Here is a 21,298-nt window from a genome sequence, read left to right as displayed (position 1 = left end):
GTTATGGATTTAAATAAATCGGACATTTGACCCAGTTACTTTGTTGTAAGTAACCCCTGGACTGCTGTACTATACATATGGGTCATATAAAGGTTAGAACTCAGATGTGGGCGCTTATGTGTACATTTGGCTTATTATGTGCTGAGGATTATAGGGAGTTAAACGTCTGGTAACTTCATGGAGTTACTGTATATGTTGTGTTACTCTTGGTGCATGGGCTTTAGCCTACGTAATAGTGAGAGGCTATCGCACAGACAAATGTGTCTGTGGCAAAGATTCTAGATTACAATGTTCTTATTTTGACCATAACACCTGATTACTGAATGTCAGTCTCCAGGTTTTCTTCAGAATATGTATGACACTGATTTACACTGAGTCCACACTAGGACAGTGACTCTCAAACGATTCATTTTCACGGACCCCCATAACTGAGATTGAACAAATGGAACCAAATGGACCCCATACTGGTCCATTTGGTTCCATTGATCGTGTCCGAGGCTATAGCTCTTCATGGGCTATATCCACCTCTTAACCCTTATCCCTAAACTAATTTGCCATTTAAAAAAACCCTTTAACCCATTTTGGGGTTAGCATTATGTTATGCTTTAGCTATTGAAAAATAGCAGATCTATAAGCTCATAGCGCGCCACCGAGTGGCACGCTATGAGCTTGTAGGTCTGCTATTTTTGAAAAATGAACGACTTGACATAGAAACAGCTTTTTCAGAAAACTGTCAGGATTTAGAAGTAATTTATAGTGTTATAGTGTCATGAGTAGTTATGATTAAGTCGATGATGATGGCAAAACAAAATAATATCAGATAAAGGATAGCGCTGCTGTCAAGAACTTTAATAGCTACAGTGATGATAATCATTATCATAAATGGTGTTTATGATTATATAAACACCATCTACATGCTGTTTATAGTAATCATTATAAGCTCAACATCGGTTACATCATTAAAGTTATTTTAGTCAGTTATGTGGGTGACTTCTTGAACCATTTCACTGATTTCAGACAAGTATGTAAATTCTAAAACATTGTAATGTAGTACTAGTGTTGAGGTTATACATGTTACAGGCCAAAATTGGCATGCTCTAAATCAGTTATCCGGTCATGCTGGGAAGGAAATGATTCGTAATTCCATCATAATCCACCGGAAATGTTTCAACTACTGGAATCGTGTGTGTGTGTGTGTGTGTGTGTGTGTGTGTGCGTGCGTGTTTGTAGTACCAGTGTCAGTGTGTGAGCCTGTGAGGTCATGAGATTGAAGGCAGACTGACTCAAGAATGTAGGCTAACCGCCCTCAGGATTTTACGTCTGGCTCAAGTGTAATGTTTATCAACATCATTCCACAAACCTTAGAAAAAAGTCAACGTGAGAACGGAATCCATCTTTCAATAACATTTATTTTGTTACACACCGTGATTGGAGATAATACAAACGTATAGCAGCGTTGAATGTGAGGTAACAACAGTGGGATATACATGTATATCATTGTCACAGGTCAGGCATTTACCACAAAAGTCTTTATTTTAAGTGCCGTGGTAACATGAATCCCATTAAGGCAGGAGACTTCATGAGCTTGCTTTGAGTCAAGCAGCACATTAGCCTCGTCATGTAGAACAACATTGATTCATCAGTCCAGAGTAGCTATTGTTCATCCGTGAGTAATCGAGTGAGCGAGCGAGCCACAAAAATGTCCCTTCTTCTGTTCGTCTGGTCTTGTATTTCCCAGAAGCTACAACAGCAGGAAATTCCCTGAACGCCACGATGCTTCGTCTCTCACGCACCTTTTGAGTCACTCATTTCATGAAAAAGAAACCCGTTTAACAACGGGCCAATTAACCACAGTTAATAAGAGGGGGAGAATCTCCCTCCCCCGCAGTCTCTTTGGCTCCTTCCTCAAACTTTTCTGGCCACGAACCACGAACGAACTTCGTCGCGGACATTTTCTTTCTTGTCCATAGAGAGAGAGAGCCCTGCTGGCGGGTTTGGCAACAACGAGACGACCTCAAATCGGCTGAGAGGTCGCAACTTGGCTCCAGTAATCCCATTGTCCCCCCCGGTGGGGGCACCGCCGATGTAGGCCAGCTCTTTGGCCCCTGTCTGTCGGGTACTAGCGAGGGTATCAGATCGGCCCTCCGGTTTGTTATACATTCTTTATATCAACGGCCCTGTTTCGGGGGCCACAGTTCACAGTTCAGAATGCAGGGATTATTCTGTTGAGAGATAACGTGGCCAGGGACTCTCCGGCGCGACAGTTTCCGAGGCCGATGGCCCCTGAAGAACCGCCCAGGGCCAGGGGCACGGCGTGCCTCTCCTCGCCGGGCTCCAGTCTCGCCCTCTTGCTGGGAAGGAAGTCCGGCGCCTCGGACGCCTTGCCCCGGCGTTTCCTGGGGCTTATGACCGGGCTCATGTTCTCTTTATCCTCTTTATCCGTCTCTTCGTCGCACATGTCGTCGTCGTGTGGGGGTTCCGTGGCCGCGCTATGTGGCTCCTCCGGGGCAGTGGGGGAGGGCGGCTGGGCCACCGTGGAGCCGGTGGTGTCCATAATGTCCATCGATTCCTCGGTGGTGGTGGCGGCGGCGCTCTCCTCCTCCTCCTGGGCGAGGAGGCAGGCGGAGTGGTAGATGTCCCGGGCCGATCTCATGACCAGGGACAGCAGGAGGCTCCGGTGAAGCCTCAGACCTCCCCGTTGGCTCCGGGAGGCGTACAGCTTGCTTATGGACACGGCCAGTATCCGCTTGGCTTCGACGTTCACGTCCAGTGCGCTCGTCGCGGCTACTGCTGTGGTACTCATCTTTGCGTAATTGCGCACGGTTGGCACTTCCAAAAATGAAGTCGGCGAACTAGAAAAAAACTACTACTTTGTATTTCTTCTCAATTCCTTGAGGACTAGTTCTTGTCAGTCGGTGTGTTGTGTCACCGGCTGTTCTCACAGTAATGGGAATTAGCGAGCAACAGGGCGGTATTATATTTCCACTGTGACGTCAGGTGGACTTCATTCCTCACAACAGACCCCGCCCAGACCTGCTAGCCTCAACAAAACAAACGCTCAAATATAATGTATCGTATGATTTAACCCTGAGAGTGTACTAATGGAACAAAATGGACCCTTACATTTGAAGCGGCACTTAATTCTTAATTACATAGTAAATAATCAAGAATGTTTATTTTGTGACTATAGGCCTACTGATTCTGTGAGGTCCTCATACTGACTGTGATGCAGTGAGGCACAAATAAACTAGCGATATATTTAACCGTGTATTAAACGAATTAATGTGTTTAATGCAGACTGCATGGTCCATGGGAAAACATATCCTACAATTACACACAGTAATATTGTTATTTCTCCACTCCACATATTTATTATTGCATTATTAATATATTCCTGCTCTTGTTACAAGGTTATAGCTTATTCCATGAGGTTTAGTTTTAGGTCTTCATTTGGAATCTGTGACAGTGTTGGAAACAAAATAAAACAGTCTAATAATGCAATCAAAACGCACAATAGGCAACACTTAATCAACACTTAATCAGGATTTTGAAGCCATCCATGTGATATGGAACAGAAACATTGTTATTCTATTCAAATGGGAACCGATTAGAGAGCATTTGTTTACATTATGCTAATAACATCATTAGTCTACCGATTGCATCAAGTGGAGTTCCCTCTAGCCTACTACAGTTCTGTCCACCATATGAAAAGAATAGCATGTCAGTGTTTACATGATAAAACGCACTCAGCGTTTCAGAGAATTTACGGAGGCGGAAATGTCTCCAGTTTCCAGGGAGTTTCTCTCTCTCTCTCTCTCTCTCTCTCTCATTCACAGACACACACACACGCGCGCGCGCATAACACACAAACACGCGTCACATTCCACCGCCATATATGGCTAATCCGGCAGCAGGAAGTCCCCGGGGAACGCGCGCAATGGAAAAGCCATTACGGCGACGCGCTCAACCGCAGCTCACTTCCCCCCATGCTGGCCCCGCGCGCGCACGAGAGAGAGAGAGAGAGAGGGGCGCCTCCACGCTCGCCTGGCGCGCACAGCACACTGCACTGTGGTGACGTCATCGCAACACCAAATAAGGACCTGTCACCGGTCCAAGGGGTTACCAAGGCAGTGGCAATGATTGAGGTCAAACGGTAGAGGCAGCTGTCACTCTCTCAAGCACACCATTATTGCTCTATTTTTAGCATCTCTCCCTCCACATCATTCAGGATTAAGATTGAATCATTGTTGACTCCCAGTCCCAACAACCAATGCTCTTTTGTAATAGAAAGATATAACTATAGCCTTGGCTCAGAATACTTGGCATTAAGATAAAAGATTTGAAATCTGATTTACTGATTTACCTTCTATCTGCAGTGCAGACAAAAACAAAATCATTGTTTGTGATATAAGACTATACTTAAAACAAGTGTGTATACATTTATACACTTTACATAACAAAGTAAACACACACTTCATAAATGATTAGTACCCTTGTATAACATCATTAGCCTACATTATACCTTGTTCTTTTTTTTATTATTATTTTTATATTTTTTATATTTTGTAGCTTGCACTGTTACCAAAGCTGACGAAGTCTGCCACACCAACATTTCACAGCACATAGGCCTAGTTCGACGAACAAAACCTCTTGTTGAACCTCAGCCATATGCTGTCCTTCCACAGATTCCTTTTGGAAAACCTTGTAAGTGGTCCAGTCCTAGACTATATATGGTAGCCTGTTTGGTTTATACGGTATCCGGATCACCTTAATCCTGCTGTATGGCTATAATAAAATCCACCCTTCTTCTGACACTGCTGCTTGCAGTGTCAGAAGGCTGATAACTTACAGAACATTTGGAACCTGACAGACAGCTAGTGGTGGAAAGTAACTAAGTATATTTACTGTACCTAAAGTAATGATTTTGAGGTATTTTGTACTTTACTGCATGGAGTACATCCAATTTTCAATACTGGAGTAGAAGACTCCACTATATCTGAAACGCAAATATGGTTGCCTGTTACTCCACTACTATTACTTACTTTGTAGACTTTGAATATTATTACAAAACACATTAACCATTTCCAACGAATAACATATATATTTGGCTATTTGAAAATAGTCGATCTACAAGCTGAAAGCTGTCAACGAGATTGTCGATCCGCTATTTTAGACTTCTATACATGATATTATTTTATTTAACCCTTTTAAACTGCCATTTTGTGTCCAGCACCAGCAGGGAACTGGATGTGTGCAACCCACCTGTTTTGAACAAGTTTGTGAAATGGGACATAGGCCGTCTGCATGATAGGTACTTAAAGTATATTTTCATGCCAATACTTTTGTACTCTTACTCGTAACTCGTGTACATTTTTAACACCAGACCTTTTCTTCAATGTAAAAGTATTTCTAATTTGGGACCGCACCCAAATACTGGCTGAGTTGTCTGAGAGACGTCTGTTTTTGTTTCAAATAAAAGGAAAGTGTCGGGGGACATAATATAATTACTGGAGAGTAATGCTGAAAATCAAACCCATTTGCAGGGCCTGTCTGTCTGTCTGTCTGTCTGTCTGTCTGTCTCTCTCAATGGGTGTTAAGAATAACACTACAATGGTCTGTGAATTTTCCCCGGACAGGATGGGAGGAAGTGGGGTGGAGGGGGGAGGAGCAGAGAGGGAGGAGAGGAAACAGGAAGGGAGGGAGAGAGGAAGAAAGAGCTGGACAGGAAAGGGTGGGAGGACGGGGAGGGGATGTGTGTGTGTGTGTGTGTGTGTGTGTGTGTGAGAGAGAGAGAGAGAGAGAGAGAAACAGTGTTGCCATGTCGGCTTATTATAAAGCGAGTTTGGGCTTGTTTTTCTGTAAAGTTGCTTGTAAATATTGGTAGTTGTGGGTTGCGTATTTTTGGGGCTTGCAGGTAAAAAGGGGGGGGGGGGAGGGGGGGACAAATGCACAACGGACAGCGCTTGTTCATATATAACACCATTTAGGTCGACATCATGCTATAACTTCATGTTGTGTTGTGATAATAATATAGCAGCATACTCATACTATGCCAGTCAACTGTCTTCCTTCCGTGTGCATTGTGTGCAACGCCACGACAGACCATCACCGCCGCAGATAAAAGCAGCTGGTAATAATATGACTATGACTATGTCATCATTTCTTGTTTTTAAATAGCCGATGATTTCAAATCGCCTAGTCGCTTCTTCTGGGCTTGTTTTTGTAGAACTGGTCACTTATTTCTGTCACAGAATCTGGCAACACTGAGAGGGAGAGAGAGAGAGACAGAGATTGTGGGGAACATTGTAGTCTCATTGGGTCTCTTCTCTTTTCCTTACTGTGTAACTGTAAACCAACCCATTTGGGCTCTCAAACGTTTTCACGTCAGAGATCCTCAAATTGATCGTATCTGGTCAAGGACCCACATCTGAAATGATGTTGTGCCAGGGACCCCATACAAGATTTTTGTTTAAATAGAATATAGTTGTATCAGAATTCAGCATGCATACATTGGCCATATACTGATGACATCAGGGATCTCCATATATGATTCTGCTTAAACCACTATGGATATTTATATCAACATGCCCATATATGGGCAATTGGTCATATACTTGACAGGGATCTCCATATAAGAGAATAAAAGAGACAAGTACTGACTTCATATATGGGCATAGGCCTAAAGGGACAGACACACAGATCTCCATATATGGGCATCAGACACATCAACATTCAACAGTAGTAGAATACATCTTTGAAGAACAATTTGTTTTAACTTACTTCCTCTCCTCCACATTTTTGAGTGCTCCTCTTCCTTTTTAATTAAATGTTTTTGTGCTTTGATGCTTTTTAGCATCATTGTATAACCTTACCACTTTACTATTTGCAATAATAAAGTTCAATCAATCAATTCCTAGAAGCACATCAATTCACCTTTTAGACATTTTTAATCTTCTGCGAGCACCCGTTATTCTCTGTGTTTTTCTATAGCATACACATTGTTATGAGGAGCTGTCTGACCAAAAAGACAGGCTGCTTCTCAGCACTTGAGAATGGAAGGTCTCTTCTTCTGCCTGACTATGAAATGTGCCGCTCCACTCTCAGAATGGAGAATGGACTGGAGGCCAAAGTTTATAAATGTGTATGTGTTCCATTCTACTGCTATATGTATGAGGCCATGGTGACTGCCTGATACGAGAACCCTGGGAAAGAGTGAGTCCTGCTTAGGGCAATAGCAACTTGACTTGACCTTGCTGTATATTATATGAGCCTTCATGCTGCTCGCTTACATAACAACAGTCACTGAGGGTCTTAGTACTAAAATCATAAATTATCAGACTCATTTACTTTGCTTGCTTGGACATTACATTCAGACACATTGGTCATAAAGATTAATACAAAAATAGCATCATTATGCTTAAATAGAATTTCAACATGAAATACATTTTGTTTACACTATAGCAACTAAATTGCAAGGACCCTTGGTGGTCCCCAGACCTGAATGAATGAATGAATGAATGCATGCATGCATGCATGCATGCATGCATGAATGAATGAATGAATTAACGAATTAATTAATTAATGAATGCAGGTGCATGAATGCTACCTTTATATTATGCCTGCCTGCTCCATTTGCGTCATAGAGATACAGAGGCAGTGTGAGTGATTGGAAACGCCACGTGCTACCATCCAACCATGCGTCACGTCACTGGGTCATCGGTCATCTGGATGATGCGCATGCGTCCACCCAGAAGTTGGAGCAGAGGAAATCAACATGTCGCTTGAAGACCCATTCTTCGTTGTGAAAGGGTGAGAGATGAGCTTTGTAACCGAGGCTTTATGTGAAGACAGCTCCTTTATTCAATGTTGACGTTGACGTGTTTCATGTAAACAATAGCAACCGCCATCTCGGTTATTATAGCAGCGTTCAGTTACATTGTAGGAGGCTAGCTGTTTAGCTAGCTAGCATCAGAGGCTACAGTTAGACAGTTTAGTAACGGGGGTGGGGGTGCGGCTTTACACCAAAGTGTCGTCCTCTGTGTAAACAACCAAAGCAAAGCACAAGAGTGCAGTTTAATACAAATACAATGTTGAAAAGTATTGAACCCAAGAAAGAACTATGTATGGCCTTTTTCAAGAACCTCCATGGCTGAGTGTATCCATTTGTGCACTCAAAGAGTTGCAGACCTGCAAACTAAAGGTCCATTTGTACACTCAAGAGTTACAGACCTGTAAGTGTCCATTCGGAGCCCCTCAAGGAACCCCAGAGGGTCCCTGGACCCTACTTTGTGAAGCACTGCTCTACAGTCTTAACAGTATAATGGTTGTTTGGTTGTAAACTTTACAGTCTTTACGACATACAGTATAAAGTTGTATGGTATGTGTGTACGGGGGTGCCGCCCCCCAATCATTGCAGTCTGTCAACCAGTTCACAGAGGGTTGCGAGATTACAGAAGGTTGTGAAATGTGCTCTGATTTGTTTTGGTTAAATGGGGGGGCGCTGCTGCTGTTGTGGAGAGATCACCACCAGATGACTGGTCGTAATCACCCCCTTAAGCTGATACTTTTACTTCCTTTTTTAAGTGTCAATGTTGTTACGTGTGTTTGTGTGTGTGTGTGTGTGTGTGTGTGTTTCTCTAGCAGCCAATACACCAGATAGTGTTGTGGTTGATGAAGAGTCCAGAGAAGTGTCTGTATTAGAGATAGCCTGCACCTTTGACCACAGCCTAGAGGAAGCCTTTATGACCAAGGTCATAAAAGACCAACCACTTCTACATAACATCTCAGAGCTGGGCTATAGGTGCAGACTATTTGTCTTTATATTTGGCAGCCTAGGGCATTATATTATGCACAGACTGGTTGTTAGAGGTTTCCAACAACTTGGGATGCCCAAAAAGGAGGCAAAAAGTATTGTGGTGTCTCTGCTATAATTGGCAGCCGTCATATATGGTGGAGACGCTGTTACTTATACCCATAGAGTACTGTGTGACATGCCTGTTGTATCATGAAAACACATGCCATGACTTTGCAGATGTAACTTTAATGCGCATTATGCGCCTATAATATATGTGTCCTTGTATGCATATCCTTTGTGTGGACATAAATAAATGGTTTGTGTGTGTGTGTGTGTGTGTGTGTGTGTGTGTGTGTGTGTGTGTGTGTCCGTCCAGGGAGGTGCAGAAAGCCCTGTCCCGAGCACGGGGTCTGTATAATCGCTGGGAGGAGCTGTTGCAGGAAGGGCCACAGGTGAGTGACGTCTGACAGCCGGGAGTGGGACCTTTTGCATATAGTTTTTTTTTCATTGGCCCAAAATATTATCTTGCATACATTCATGAATCCACTTGCTGACCGATTTGTTTCTATAGGGGTTTATATGTGACCATACCAATAAGGCAAAAATTCCGTTATGCTTTAAAGGGATTGTGACATTTAAAAGACATTTTTGTAGATTTTTTGGCTTTTTTGGCTTTTCTTGACATCAATTTCACAAAAAAAAAACGAAGTTTGAACATTCAGTGTATTCTCTGCTGTCTGGACTTTTGTGAATAATTATGCAAAAATGTCTCATCTGGTTGGACGGCAGAGATATACGTAGATCTCCGCTAAACCTCCGCCCCCTCCCCTCTGCTCCCTGCCTAGTGCCTACCCTCTCTTCTCCGCTTCCTCATTGTGATCGCGACTTTGTTTCTTTGTAATACTTACTAATAATGGCTTCTAGAGAAAAATCAATCTGCTCTGTTGTTGGCTGTGTCAATCAACACAAGTCCTTACACTGGATACCAACTGGCCTAGATGACTCTTTTATTTTTGACGACGTTCCTACCACGTTGTCAAAGAAGCGCATCTTGGGTTGACAGGAAAGGGGGAATTACCGACATCTACAGGCTAAAATAATGTGTTTTTCCATGGCTTCTCAGGATGAACTTTACACATGCACAAAAACTCGTGTCAAGAAATACTGGAGTGGAGTTGAGTGTTCAAACTTTTTAGACACGTTTGAAGGACCATGGCCAAGACTTTTAATGTTGTTAAAATTATGTTATAAATCATGTCATAATACCTTTAAATAGCACGTGTCTAACTAGTCAAACTAGGGGGTTTTCATGATTCTGAATCCATTCCAAGCATTAGTTTTGCACAACAAATACTCCATGGGCTAAAACGGCCATAGCCGTCATCACAAAATGTGATGAGGTCAGCACATTTTGGCCAAGTGGCTATGGAAGTTTTTAGCCCATAGCTAATTGTGGAAAACTAATGCTTGGAATGGATTCGGAATCATGAAAACCCACTAGTTTGACATGTCTCATGCTACATAAAGTGAAAATCTTGCATTTTATATAGGTTGTTATTGGTATGGTCACATATATCCCACTATAAAAATACATTGCTAGCTCAATACCGACAGCCAGTCAGCAAGTGGATTCATGAATGATAATATTTTAGTCAAATTAAATAAAAAAAACTAACACATTTCCCACTTTAAACAAAAGAAGCCTGTTGGCTGCTGGACTAATAATCCCAAACTATTAGATAGATATATACTTTATTAATCCTGTCCAACACATGTATACAGAATAAAAAGAAGCATGATGAACATATAAAAAATACATTACATCTTTGAAGAATAGAATGTAGTAAAAACAATAGTTAGAAATAAAAAATGCCTAAATTAAATAAACTGAAACAATACTTGTATTGTAATAAATTGTGTGTTCAATCAGGCATGACATAGTCCTGCTATGTTATACGTGTTTGGATAAGTGTTTGTTGATCTTACACACACACACACACACACACACACACACACACACACACACACACAGCATCTGTCATTTTAGATTTGAACACTGGTTATTAAAAAATAGCAGATCTACAAGCTCACAGTGCACCACTTTGTGCAAGCTTGTACATTTTTGGAAAGAATCTTGAAAGTGTGAACTACTGATCTAGAAGGCAAATAAATGGTTGCCTGCAAGCCCTGCAGTACCCCCCTAGGCTGTACAATCGTTACAAAACACACGTAAACACCATATTAACCACATTCTTTCACACGTACAACAACAACAATAAGCACAATGAACAACAATAACATGGACATGCCGAGGCATGCTGGGAATCCCTCATGAGCCAGTTGCAAAGAATGCCACAATTATTATACACAATGGTTTAAGTCACAGAGGGCTGTATTTTGCGTGTCTTAAGTAACAGGTCTTATTCCCTAACTTGAGTAAACTAAAGACCTGGAGACGTGATCAATGCCATTTGGCTATTCTGAGTGGCCAAAGAGCATTGATCACGCCTCCAGGTCTTTAGTTTACTCAAGTTAGGGAATAAGACCTGGTACTTAAGACACGCAAAATACAGCCCAGAGAGTCCAGACTGACTGTTGAGACCGTTTTGGTCTTCTCCTCCCGCCCAACAATCCCCACTGACAGTTATTTGGCCGCCCCCAGCCCGCAGGAGTACGTGCAATGACCAATATCCCCCGCCCGGCTTCCCTCCCCCGCACACGGTCCAATTAGTTTTTGGCATAGACGGCCGACGAGGCCGGATGCACCACGGTGGATTTGAACCCACAACCTCTGTGGTGGTGGGCAGGGACTTTACCCTAGCGCCTGCACAGCGTCCCTTTAATTGATTCAAAATGCGTGGACTGCCCAATGTAATAGGATTTTGAAGATGAGAATACTATCCACCTGTTGGTCGTCTGTCAGATGACCTATTCTTACACAAGACCCATGTTTGACCATGTCCACTGACCACTGACCACACCTCCAATGTATTCTCTGCTCTGTCATTGTGTATAAGAGGGAGAAATGAAAAGGGCTCAGGAGGCTGGCATACGTGCTGTCTCCCTGGGCGGGTACAGACCAGTCTGTAATAAAAGTGACATCGTTTCAGTCCACTCTCTACCATGATTATTTCCTAAAGACTCTGATGTGAGTTATAAATAATCCACTACACCATAACTCCGACATCCCTTTATGCCGACTACGTGGCTTCGCGTGCGGGTAGGGTAGGGCCAGGGTCGGTAATGCCGCGAGTCGGACCAACGCGACGGTATAGGGTAATGGAGATCTAAGAACAAAGGTGGACCGTGGATGGGGGAAGGAAAAGCTACCTTGTGACTACTGTGCAGCCTAAGGGCCGATTCATACTCCTATTTTAGAGCCGAATAAAAGTCTGTTCGGCGCTGTAGCAGTGTAGAGCCTACAATGTGACGTCATTTGAGGTTCGGGGGTGCGGGTACCGTCCTAAAGCCGGCTCTTCGGTGCTACTGAAAATTTCTGACGAGCCGAAATCATTTCGGCACTACAGCGCCGAAACAGCGGTAAAATAGGAGTATGAATCGGCCCTAACGCTGCCTCCGCAACTGTGCAGCTACAAAAATACAGGCTACCATTTCATTTTCAATGGAAGCCGGCGACATGAAGATACAAAGATACATCCTACATTTGTAAGGTGCTACAAAAGGTACAAAGCTACAAAAAAGGTTGAGCTGGTTTCAACTTCAGCTACAAAGATACAATGCTACAAATATGTGTAGCTTTGTATCTTTTGTGCCAGTGTGAACGCAGCATAACATTTGGCTTCTGGTGAGGTAATCAGCAGTTGCTGTTTTGTGTTCACAGGTGAGTCAGGATGAATTGGATTGGAGCACCAATGAGCTGAGGAACTGTCTACGAGCCATAGACTGGGACCTGGAGGACCTCAGCGAGACTATTAGTATCCTTTAATATCTCAAGTACCTCTGATCTCTGTATTTTAACGTCTTAACCTATTTAGACCTGAGGCTGATTTAAAAAAAAAGGTTCTAAATCCTAATTCTTTTAAGAAAAACACTTTTTATGTCAGTGGTGCTCAACCTTTTTCATGTCAAGGACCCCAAAAATTATATGAATTTGGCCGCCGACCCACAGATTGGCACCACATTTTCACGAAAAAAAAAAAAGCAGATCTACAAACTCGTAGCTTGTAAGGGGTTCCCGTTCTGAATGGGTTAAATTAACACTTTGATGGCGGATAATTGTTTTATCCAGTGTTCCAGTCCAGAGATTCTGTCCTGATGAAGGTCTAATCGACCGAAACGGCAACATTTTGGCAAGTGTTTGACAGTGTGCGGGACCCTTTCCTTGTCTTTCAAAGATACCCTTTAAGTAATTAAGTATTAATCCAGGGTTCCACCACGCGTAATACGCTAAACCCGCTATTTGTTTAATGCATTTAATTCTCAGTTTTAAAATGATTAAAAATAAATAGCGGATTTTGTCCCGGACCTAGTGACGAGGCCGTCGCGTTATCATGATGATGTAACCGGAAATCAAGTCATCCTCTGGGCTGCTAGGGCTTCTGGGAAATTGAGCCCAATGCATGTGAACGGGCCGTTTGTTTAGACTACAACATGCTATGCATGGGGGTTTCGTTTCGCATTGTCATGGCCGCTGGTGCTTTGATCATAACAACCCATCTGACTATGCAAATACTTCAGCATATGGTAATGAAACAATCTCGGCAGCGTAGAATATTGGATTAAATAGCAGGGAACACAGGGGTTATGCAGTAATACTGCAGTAATACTGCATAACGCCCCACTTGATCATACTACAGCATCACACAAAGGCATCCAAAGTTGTAGATCTGCAAGCTTGAAGGGTGGCATGACAAGTTATGACTGAGTCATTCTTGTGTTTTTATTGTCACCTGTAATGACATTGCCGGAATACGGGCGCCCTTATGGACCAGAACTACTGGTACCTGTCTGGGACCAGAGCTACTGTCTGTGTGAGGTCAACCTTTGTTTTCATTCTGTTATGTGCACACAGCATAGACTGGTTTCTTCCAGTTTCTTACACATTGAGTGTGAGTGAGAGAGCCGGAGGAAGTAGACTCACTGACCTTCTGCTTGTTGCCTTGTTTACATAAAATAACAAAAGCAAGTGTGCCAAAGTCATACACGGTTAAAAGTGCTTAATTGAACTCAGGAGAGTAGAAATTAAACCAAGTGAAGACTGAGTTTGCTGTGTTATACTGAAGTAATAATGGCAACAGCCAACATATTATCGGAAGATAAGATACTGATTAAATTGGGAACAAAAAGAAAACGAACAAATCCATCATTTATTTTTGCAAGATGTGTAGATTACCGGAGGCTACATTTGACCTCAATGAAAGCTTGTTTGACAGACATGCTTTCTCTTCCTTGTGGTAAAGAGCAGTGGTTGCACAAGATTGAGGGTTATGTCACAGGGAAAGTCATGATGATTCATATCTGACCTTTAAAGAAGTAGTTCACCAAAAAAACAATTTTTATCAATAACACACCCCATGAAGCCTTGGATTCACGGAGATTTCATTGTTTTTGTTGCATTCCTAATCCTAAAACAACAATTTGATTGCCAAATTATCGGCTCCGTGAATTCAAGGGGTGTGTAATTGATAGAAAATAATTCATTATTTGGTTGAACTACTCTTTAAAACCCATTTTGGGCGGGAACCCCTTTTGGTGTTAAACATTATGTTATAATTTAGCTATTGAAAAATAGCAGATCTACAAGCTCGTAGAGCGCCACTCGGTGGCGCGCTATGAGCTTGTAGGTCTGCTATTTCTTTTTTAATCGTAAAAATCTTTGAATATATATATATATATATTCTTTCAAAGTGATTGTTTTAAACTCAGGTCTAAATGGGTTAACTGATTTTCTTTTTTTTATATATTTGTTGTTTGTACGTGCATGTGTATGGTTTGCGTTGTATTAAGTAGCATTAGGTATGCAGAGATGTGTCAGATAAAGTACCGGTATTATTATGAGTGAGTATGGAATCCTTGACTGTTGACAGGTATTGTGGAATCCAACCCTGGGAAGTTCCGCCTGGGGGAGAATGAACTCCAGGAGAGGAGAGCCTTTGTTGAGATGACCAGGCAATCTGTACAGGTGTGTGCAGTGCACATTCACATTTGTTTTTACTTCAAACGATCCCTGGCTAATGAGCCTTGTATGCCCTAATACATTATAATTGGCCTCTATAACTATCATGAAATAAAACATTAAATAAAAACACCTTAAATATATTATTTTAGAATTACTTTAAAAAATAAAAATAAAAAGTGCAATATTTGCCTCCGAGATGTAGTGGAGTTGAGTGAAGTTTTGACATTTGAAAATACTCCAGTAAAGTAAAAACGTATGTACAGTAATTGAGTAAATGTACTTAGTTCCCCATCCCTTTATTTGACCTCAACAGGACTGCTGTTCCTGAAGCAGACTACATCATTTAAAAAACACGTTCTGTCCTTTTAGAACATGTAGTCTATATATCATTTGCTATCAAACCATGGCACCGGAAAACAAATTAAAATATTACTATTGTAGGTGCAAACTGATTATAGTGACTTCATGTAAGTTAAATGAACACTGTCATTTTGCTCAGTCCTATTGGAACCAGTGAGGAGTGTGAGCTGTTAACTACTCCCTTTCTTATTTGTCTTTTTTTTTATTAATTTATTTTATAGGAGATGAAGGAGCAGTTGGCCAGCCCTTCTGTTGTGGCTCAGGCTGAAAAGAAGAACAAACAGGTACGCACACACACACACACACACACACACACGCAAACACAACCGTTTACAGTTCACACTTGGTTCGTCATACAATTTGTGCGAACGCTGGCTGACTCGCAACATATATATCCTCCTCTGTGTTGGCCCAGGCTCTGTTTGCCTCGTCGGGCCAGGACAGCTCCTCCACAGGTATGGAGGCTCACCTGGTGTCTGCCAACTCCAGGTACATCCAGGATCAGCAGGAACAGCAACAGGTGAGCTCATGGCGCTTATCTTATCATTGTTGTACTCCTCAAAGTATTCAGTTACACACTGTAGGTCACACTGCATGTCAGCGAATACCAGAGTCTGCTTTTGAGAATAAGTCTTAACCACTTACATGGTATGTCATGGTATGACGGATGGTAAAAAAAAAGAAAAAAAAGTATACTTACACGCTCACAATGTATTGTTAGACTTGTTTTCTGTTAATGACTGCCCATATTTCTGAGCCCCCCAAAAAATATTTCTCATCTCAGTCTTGTATTCATTTATTTAATTTATATTTACCAATAATCAAACCAAGACTTTGGCCTGTAGTTGGAGGTCAGTGTTGTTAATGTTGATTGGCAGTACAATTAATGGGTTTGGAAGTTTGACCAAAAGCGCTAATGGGTTCAATTAAATGGAGCGTAATGAGAGGGGACAGCCCACCACAAGAATGTTGCCTTTTTTATCGTCTGCGAGTCCCTACCCAGTCAATGTGATTCTCTAAATGAAGGGGAAAGGGGATATAAATCTCTGTGGGTTATATGGTTTGATTATTTCCATATCATTAATCACAATTATTGTTTGCCGCAATAATCCTGACGTGTAATTTTCATATTGTCGCTCGCTTGCGTGCGTGCATGTGTGTAGCTCATTGTGCAGGAACAGGATGAGCAGCTGGAATTGGTATCTGGCAGCATCCGAGTCCTTAAAGACATGTCTGGACGCATCGGGGATGAGCTCGACGAGCAGGCAGTGTGAGTATGGAGCGTGCATGCATATAGTATCCAGGGCAGTACGTTTTCTTTTTCTATGTCAGTCGTTCTTCGATTTTTCAAAAATAGCAGACCTACAAGCTCATAGCGCGCCACCGAGTGGCGCGCTATGAGCTTGTAGATCTGCTATTTTTCAATAGGTAAAGCATAACATAATGCTAACACCAAAAGGGGTTCCCGCCCCAAAATGGGTTAATATAACCGACTCTTGACTGTTTGTGGCTTGTATGTCAAAGTGACTGGCAGAGTAAGGAAACTTGTGCATCGCTATAGCGTCTTTATTCTCCAAAAGCACATCACAATTAATCAATATTTCACGAGGGGGTGTGCCATCCCGTGATATTTGGCAGGACAGTGTTGCGGCAGGAACGAGGCTTTAGCCGGGTTCCGAAAGCGGAGTAGTGCTAATAATCTCGGTAAAGCACACCCTCGAGTGTAATATTGCAATCATGATACAACAGTTACCCTTAAAAGAACACCCAACTCAATTTCATTGTATTCTACATTTGTAATGCCAGATTTAGCCATTTCTCCAATTCCCATGCTGCCGCTCAACCCGAGCCTCTCCCCACCCAATGCCATGCTCAAATCGCTGCTGTCGGGGGGGAAACCTTCCAAGTCCGAAATGTTCCTTTTCTAACGGTTTAAAAGTGTGAAAATAGCTGATCTACAAGCTCACAACGGGTCGCATTGACTGCTTTGTGAGCTTGTAGATCTGCTATTTTCACTACTTTTGCGTGATGATGAAGTAGGTACTTCAACGAAATAACAAATATGGAGATGCAAGGTTTCTGCCCGACAGTGAAGACAATGAAAAAAGTGTCAAGTGCTCTCGTGAACCAGTTTGACTTCCTGTGTAAGTTGAACCTTTATTGATCCCCCGAGAGGAAATTCAGGGCGTTTGTGTCAGCTGAAAGAGGTTGGTACACACTGGCGTGAGTGAGTGAATATACGATATCTCATTTTGGTGTCTTGTCTTACAACCATTCCCTTAGGGGGACTATAAGATACCAAAAACAGTTCTATACACAATAACACATAGCTAAGCAGCAGCGTGATAGTTAACACATTGATTGCCAGGTATTAATTCATTCATTCCCCGCCACCCGCAGTGTTTTTCAGTGTTTTTTACCTTAACCACTAGCATATTGTACCGAAATAGTCAAATGTTCAAGGAGCCATTTGAGTCTGTGTCTGCATCACGTGAACCATACGGTCTTATTTTTTTTTACATCTCTTAAATAGTTTTAAAGGCGAAGGCCAGTAAAACAAAGTGACACTCATTCTTCTTCGATTCAGTTCTCAAGTACGTCATTCCCCCCCCCCCCCCTTTACTAATGGCCACTCTCATGGCGCTGAGACAAGCCCCGGCTTTGCTTATTTACAGTAAGTGAATGCGTTCCTCAGCTGCTTGCATGGTGTACTGTATGAGGTGCTGCTTTTGTGTATCGTTTAGGATGTTGGGGGACTTTGGAGATGAGATGGACCAAACTTCAACCCGCATGGACTCTGTCCTTAAAAAGCTGGAGAAGGTCTCGCATATGACCAGCAGTAAGTTACCAGACTGACACATTGGGACATGCACACGCGCGCACGCAACAACAAAAATATATATATTCTTTCTTTAGTTTGTTGGTGACAACAACATGTACTGTATATTTAAGACATAGCAGCGATGCACGGGTCAATTCTGATTTAAATCAAAGCCAGCATCTTTTTTGATGTTCTCTTTGCGATATGACAGGTTGGATAAATATAAACTTGCATCCGCATTAACCCGCATTTAAACCAGAGAAACTTATTGTCTAAATCCTATTTTAGAAATAGTCTCTGTCGGTGGAAACCTCATATGTCCAAAACCTTTCAGGATTCAAATTCAGAAATAGAAAAACATTGCAAACCGGCAAGCTCAAAATGCTCCGCACCGTGTTTCGAGCTTGTAGAGGGCCAGGGCATTGACTTATGAAAGTAAAAATGTGGAGATAAGAGATTTCTGCCTGACGGCAACAAAATAATACCAAGTATATACACACCTGACTAGCCTTGATGCCGCTGCAGTGGAGAAAAATAGTGCATTGGAGACTCAAGTCTCTTACTCGCTCCTAATTTAGCCCAGAACATTGGGATGTTCTTATGAATGCATATGATCTCATCTACCCACACCTCGGTGTGATGTATTCAGGAAGTCGTTTTCTTTCTAACCGAAATAAAGGACCCATGCAGCTAGGGCGCGCACGCACGCACGCACACACACACACACACACCATTTTGACCCTAACATAATGTACATGTATCTGCTACTACAAATGCTATATCTTTTGATTAGAGTTTTTACCTGTATTTATTTTTTATTTTCTCCTCTTTCACCGACTTTTATCCCTGTTTAGGACAGGGGTAGACTGATGCAAGGTTAGGGGTGTTTCCCTTTTCACAATGTTTCACAAATCTTTACTTTAATCCCCATCTGCCCTGTGCAACTTCAAAAGACTAAAAGGCAAACTGACATTACATGTGTATTCATATGCTCCAGTGCTCCGACAAAAACACAATTCAATCATTATTAATTAATTGTCATGTAAAATGACATAATGGTATGGATGTTATTGTCTCCCCTGCTTAATGTGCATTCAAACCTGAATATATATACATTGGTTTCCAGTCGCTTCAATTGCTTTACTTTTTGGTCGCACAGGTCAGTGTTGGTAAAACAAAAAGTCCCTTTCGCTCGCATTGTGCAACTTCTCGTCTTTGTATTGACTTTGTATGTAATCGCACCGCTCTAACTATACTTTACCTCTACCGCTAACCTCTCTTCTCAACAACTCCTACGAAATGATAGGAGTGCACACGTTTAAAAAAAAAAAAGAAAGAAAATATATATATTTCACCCACTTTCTTTTACACCTGTAAGTGTAAACCTGTGACGTGACAATGAAAATTGATCGTGATTGTGTGTGTGTCGTTCAGGTCGGAGACAGTGGTGTGCCATCGGTATCCTGGTGGCTGTCATGATGGTTGTGCTCATCCTGCTGTTTGCTCTCTGATGCTGCTGGCTGCTACTGCTGCTGGGCATCTCCTCCCCCCCCATCTGTCCCCGGGGGGAACCAGGGAATGATCCACGGATGGACGGATTGCACAGAAATAGAAACGGATAATAACCTGAAAAACACACCACCACCAACCACCACTCACTCCCACAATCCCTTTCTCTAATCGCAACAGAGTGAAATGTTTTGTTTTTCTTCCTTGGGGTTTCATTCTAATGTACTGTATGTACGCCGCAGGCCCCGCAGCCTTTTGTCATTGATATGGAGGGGAGAGAAGAAGATGACACTGATGTTATTTCACATGCTTGTGTTTCTTCTAACGGTCTGGAATGATGGTACTTACGCAGACGGAGAGGGAGATACAGAGAACACGAGAGGGGTGGGGGGGGGGGGGGGGGCGTCAGTGTTGCCTTAAGTATATTTTTCTACCTTTTGTGTAAAGTGCAGTATGTCACGCGCCTATATATTTGTATTGTTATCGTGGGGTGGGTGTGGTTGGGGGGGGGGGGGGATGGGGGGTTGTTCAGATTGTCAGCCAACAAGACAAATGAATCCATGGTCCCTCCTCCCTAATTATGATAGCATTCGATCAGGTCGGGTTATCGTCTAGTCTTACGTTCAGTGTGACGAACGCTAACCCCTGGCCCCCACCCCACCTCCAAACTGGGCATGCACTGGCAATGGTTTGACCCAGTTGTACAGTTAGTTGGTGATATCCTTGACCTTGAGCGTGTGTCTTTGATTGAGAGGGTTTTGTCTAATGACTGATGATGCGAGCAGGGGAGGAGACATTGCTTGCTTGCTGGGCAGGACAGGACACAGAAGCCTTCGCTGTTGATCTGGGTTCCAGGCTCCCTCTTGTGGAGTGTGCAGGTCACGCGTTTCCTTGTGTCGTGTCAGGTAAACATTGCTCATGGTGGGCTACAAAAGATTTGTGTAAATAGGACTGTTTTATTTTACTTTGAATTTATTGCATAAATTGATTTTATGCTTCTACTAAGTGCTGTGCTTTTATCAGAAACTAGAAAGGTGCGCTCGGTTGAATGTGCATCTCCACCAGGCCAGGTGGAACTCCATATTGAGGCTAGTCTGTGACGTCGGTCAGCTACCACATTAATATCTACAGGTATAGTTGCGTTTCCATTACGCCGTTTTGAAAATACGAAGCAAACTTTCAGTAATTCTAAAAAGAAAAGCACATGGTTGGCGATTGGCCTGTCCAGAGGCTGTCTTTTGTCTGTATTTAAAAAAAGTAAAAGTCCTTTATTAAATATTGGGACAAACAATTAAAATCAGATTGATAAAACAAATGATAAAGTTGACCTTCATTTTGAGAGATGCGATTCTTGTAGTTGCCCGTTGTAGTTATTTTCGTCACTCTTGATTTCTTCCCGAGCCTCTTCAAATTCTTGCTGAACCTCTTAAAAAAACATTCTGGGCTACGTTGCAGTTGGCACAGTCCATTTTCTTTCTGTTTATAGCGGCCTACAGTGATATGATAGTTATGTTTAATCAGGTCAGACTTGGTAGGCTATTCATTCACCGGTCTAATACAAATTTTAAGCTACTGTAGGCCTATGTCATGCGAGTTAAATGTTTGCCACTTCCTACTTCAAAATGTATTGAGGAAGTGTTTAGTGCATTTCATAATAACAGATGCGTGTTGACGG

At 42.4% G+C, this 21,298-nt stretch overlaps 3 protein-coding genes across 3 annotated transcripts in view; 1 reads left to right on the top strand and 2 right to left on the bottom strand.

Moving 5' to 3' along the window:
- Positions 1 to 21,298, bottom strand: part of LOC310859477 (E3 ubiquitin/ISG15 ligase TRIM25-like) — a 289,970-nt gene that overhangs the window by 79,684 nt on the left and 188,988 nt on the right. The gene's annotated exons all lie outside the window — the stretch shown is intronic.
- ier2b (immediate early response 2b) lies at positions 1,392 to 2,932 on the bottom strand. Its single transcript, XM_083764582.1, has one exon. It carries the CDS (start codon positions 2,801 to 2,803, stop codon positions 2,204 to 2,206), a length of 600 nt encoding a protein of 199 aa, XP_083620708.1. The 5' UTR covers positions 2,804 to 2,932; the 3' UTR covers positions 1,392 to 2,203.
- On the top strand, positions 7,739 to 20,621 carry stx10 (syntaxin 10). Its single transcript, XM_083766035.1, has 9 exons — positions 7,739 to 7,809; positions 9,171 to 9,246; positions 12,636 to 12,729; positions 14,842 to 14,936; positions 15,515 to 15,577; positions 15,709 to 15,813; positions 16,457 to 16,563; positions 18,038 to 18,132; positions 19,549 to 20,621. The coding sequence occupies exons 1-9, from the start codon at positions 7,775 to 7,777 to the stop codon at positions 19,623 to 19,625; spliced, it is 747 nt and encodes a 248-aa protein (XP_083622161.1). The 5' UTR covers positions 7,739 to 7,774; the 3' UTR covers positions 19,626 to 20,621.

This window comes from Protomyctophum parallelum, assembly GCF_964188405.1.
Source record: "Protomyctophum parallelum genome assembly, chromosome: 5".
Taxonomy (NCBI): domain Eukaryota; kingdom Metazoa; phylum Chordata; class Actinopteri; order Myctophiformes; family Myctophidae; genus Protomyctophum; species Protomyctophum parallelum.
Note: the sequence above shows the minus strand (reverse complement) of the source record. Positions and strands in the feature narration are given on the sequence as shown.